The sequence below is a fragment of the Rhea pennata genome, chromosome 2, assembly GCF_028389875.1.
Source record: "Rhea pennata isolate bPtePen1 chromosome 2, bPtePen1.pri, whole genome shotgun sequence".
In the NCBI taxonomy this organism is placed as follows: Eukaryota; Metazoa; Chordata; class Aves; order Rheiformes; family Rheidae; genus Rhea; species Rhea pennata.
In genome coordinates this window covers 126,026,993-126,030,736 of record NC_084664.1, presented here as the reverse complement: position 1 = coordinate 126,030,736, position 3,744 = coordinate 126,026,993, and the positions used below count along the sequence as shown (strand labels likewise).

General features: G+C 59.2%; 1 protein-coding gene across 1 annotated transcript; it reads left to right on the top strand.

Annotated features, from left to right (window-relative positions):
* Window positions 1–818: 818 nt before the first annotated feature.
* RRS1 (ribosome biogenesis regulator 1 homolog) lies at window positions 819–2,131 on the top strand. Its single transcript, XM_062568201.1, has one exon. It carries the CDS (start codon window positions 885–887, stop codon window positions 1,956–1,958), a length of 1,074 nt encoding a protein of 357 aa, XP_062424185.1. The 5' UTR covers window positions 819–884; the 3' UTR covers window positions 1,959–2,131.
* Window positions 2,132–3,744: the final 1,613 nt, after the last annotated feature.

The window sequence follows — 3,744 nt, the reverse complement described above, 5'->3', positions numbered from 1 at the left end:
TCAGTCCTGGGGTTGGGACCTGAGCCAGGCCTCGGGCCACTCTGTGCCTGGCCTAAGCTGTAGCAATGACTTTTACACCTAAATGTTATGCTAGAAGCAAAACAGAGAAGGTGTTTCCTCATTTCTCAGTCTTAAAGCTGCCGGATGTTTGAGGGCTGTTGCACGACACCTGACGTGGCAGTAGGAGACGCCAAGGCCCAGTTCACTGCCTGGGTGCTCTGCGTGCGTTGCGTTAGCCTCGTCTCTCTGCAGCAGAGAGCGAACATGCTTTTCGTGTTCACCCTCCTTCACGCCCAAGCTCTCTCCACGCTTTTTCTGCCTCTGCCCCAATGGTGACTTGGGAGAAACCGGCTCGGGCCGCCTCTACCCCCACCCGTCACGCAGGGGCAACCCGCTCCCGGAAAATTCACCGGGGCGCATTGGGGAGTTACTCGGAAGGGCCGGACCACAGGCCACTGCTGCTGGTGTGAGCTGTACGGAATCAATGCACGTTGCGAGCCAAGCAGGCGGGAAAGGGGCTAGGCACTTCCAGGCGGGAGCGCGGCGCTGCCCCGCAGCCCCGGGGCCGCCGTGGATACTACGACTCCCAGGGTGCCGCCCTGGCGCCAGCCCCTCCCAGAATGCCGCGCGCCGGCCCAGCGTGCACTACAGCTCCCAGAAGGCAGCGCGCCCGGCCCGGCCCCCGCCGGGGCGGTGCGGCGCGGGAGAGGGGCACCCTGGGAGCTGTTGTTTCGCGCTCCCTTCCGGGCCCTCCGGCGCGTTTCCGGCGCGCTGCCCCGGAACGGCGCTCGGCCACTTCCGGAGCCGGCCGGCGGGAGCTCCCCGCACGTGGCGGCGCGGCCGGCCCGGCCCGGCCCGGCCCCGCTCCGCTCCGCTCCGCCGCCATGGCGGCCGTGCGCGTGGAGGAGCTGCTGGCCGCGGCGGAGGAGCAGGAGGCGGAGAAGCAGCGGAGCATCGCGGTGCACAAGGAGCTGGAGCTGGAGTTCGACCTGGGCAACCTGCTGGCGCTGGACCGCAACCCGCCGGCGGCGGCGGGGCTGCGCGGCGCCGGCCCGCGGCGGGAGGCGCTGCTGCGGGCGCTGGCCCGCGACAACACGCAGCTGCTGGTGGCGCAGCTGTGGGCGCTGCCGGCGGAGCGCGCCGGCGGCGCGGCGGGGCCGCTGGTGGCGCAGCTGCCCGAGCCGGCCTTCCGCCTGCCGCGCGAGAAGCCGCCGCCGCGCGCGCGCCCGCCGACGCGCTGGGAGCAGTTCGCGCGGCTGAAGGGCATCCGCCGGCGGAAGCGCGGCTCGCTGGTGTGGGACGAGCAGGCCAAGGAGTGGCGGCGGCGCTGGGGCTACCGGCGGGCGGGCGGCGACCCGGCCCGCGACTGGGTGGCGGAGGTGCCGGCGGGCGCCGACCCCGACGAGGACCAGTTCGCCAAGCGGCGGCGGGAGAAGCGCGAGCGTGTCGCGCGCAACGAGCTCAACCGCCTGCGCAACCTGGCGCGCGCCCACCGCGCCGGCGGGGCCGCGGCCGCCCCCGCCGCGCCGTTCCACCCCACGGGCCACCAGAGCCGCGCCGAGCTGGGCCGCGCCGCGCGCGCCGCCCGCCTCGCCACCGCCTCGCTCGGCCGCTTCCAGCCGCGGCTGCCCAAGGAGCCGGCGGAGCCGCCCCCCCGCGGCAGCAAGAAGCGCCGCTTCGCGCCGCTGCTCGGCGACCTGGCGGCCGAGCGGAGCCGGCAGCTGGAGCTGCTGCGCGGCATGAGCAGCAAGAAGCCGCCCCTCGACATCACCCGCGCCGTCAACAAGCAGCTCCGCGAGGAGGATGCCGAGGCGGCCGCCGCCAAGGGCAAGAAGCGAGCGCAGCGGGGGAAGCGCGGCCGCCGGCAGCAGCAGCGGCCCGGCCGCGGTGGCAAGAAGAGCAGCAGCAAGCGGCAGCAGCGGCCCGCGGGTGGTGGTGGCAAGAGGAAGAAGGCGTGAGGTGCACCAGTGCCTGGCAGGACAGAACAGCCTTCAAGCCCTGTGGGGCAGAGCACAGCTCAGGCCTGGGGCTACCCGCTAAGGGGCAGAAAGGGACTGCCACTGCCAGCCTCCTGCCTAGTGCTCAGCTGCCAGTACTATTTATCAATAAATATGCTCTGGTCTTTCTTAAATCTCCTGCATTTGGCTCTTCGATGACAGTCAAGGGGGTCAGTATTCCCCATCTAAGAGGAATTGGCGTATCACGAGAGTCAGGTTCTCAGGTGCCCCCCCAGGTTAGGGGTTTTTATGGGAGCAGCCACATAGCTCTGCAGCTGGCTGTGCCTGCAGCGTTTTGAGACAGGTTTCAATCTGTGTGCAGTCAAGTTGCTTCACCCTCACCTAACATTGGGGCCTGGAACTCAGCTCAATGGTGGTAACTCTCATTTTAAGTGCCAGTGTGATAAAAGGCAAACACCATTAAAAAATGAGGCAACTGCCTTTTGCTCTGGACTATGGGTAAGTGGCCAGACTGTGGAGCTCCTGCTCTGCAAGTCACCTTCAGCCACTCAGTTCTGTGGCATTCAGGCTCAGCTGTAAGAGGAGGAGCGTGAGAACTTACTCTTAAGATTTGTTGCAGAGCCTGAGAGGTTGCAGAGATTTTATAAAGTTCTATTAATATAAAAAAAAAAGGAACAAGGCTGTTGCCCTACCATTGAATTCAACAATATCAAACAACAGAGGAAAACTTGTTTATAACTGTTTTGAACTTTGTAGTGTTTCCTGTGCCCATTGAAATGAAAAATAAAATGCTGTCCTATTATGTGACTTAGCTACAAGTAGGATGGCTTCGTCTGAAGCCAGTTCCCACTATGAGGATAGTAAAATAAGTTCTCCAACTTCCAGGTAGGAAACTTAGAAGTGGTAACAATATCATAATATTGTTGCAGTTTTCTTCCTAGAAGAGCTAAATAACTCCAAAGCACTTAAAATCTTTTATCTCATTGCAAAAGTTTGCTACGGTGGAAACTTGAGTGCAATCAAAAAGCTTAAACTCCCATCTGTGTAGATTACCAGTCAAGGCAGGAGTAAGCATTTGTGCTGAAGGAATTTGAGTGGCATTAATGGATTGCGTATAATGCTACATTTCTGTCAGCTTTACATAAAGTATGTATTCTTAGTCTCTTCAATGTTTCTTGCTGCTGTGTTGAGTAGTTTTTACCATGGTTGTCTGCTTCTAACACCGCTGGCAGCAATTACCAGGATGTAATCCTACTGAAACCAGCTGTTTGGCAGAGATGGCAAGGCAGCAGAGGGAAGAAGCACTTGGAAATGTGGAAACAATTGTTTTGAGATTGGTTCTAGACCTCCAGTTTTCCTGGCATTTCCATAGGACATGTTACGTGCTCGACTAGAAAGCACTGCTTTTTTTTTACTGAGAAGTATTTTATATCGCTGACCCAGATTTTACTGGTGAGCTTTCTAAAGCCAGACTTGTCTACAGAAGTGCTGATAGTTTGTGGATTTTCAGTAGTGATTACATAATCAGTAAAGACATGTAAACTGCTTCATGGGTCCTCCCAGTTTCTGAAATTTTTAAGTAATTTCAGATTTCAAAACTTGAAGGGGTGAAGTTCTTAAAACCGACACGACAAACTGTAATCGTCAGCTTCACCTCATCAGCGTTGAGAGCTGAGCTTTGGCTTCGGAGCAAGAAGGGAAGTGCTGAACAGCTAGTTTTAATGTGCTCTTCTGTTTGCTCAGTATAGTCCATGTAGTTTTATTTTCACGGTGGCAGAGGAGGGCG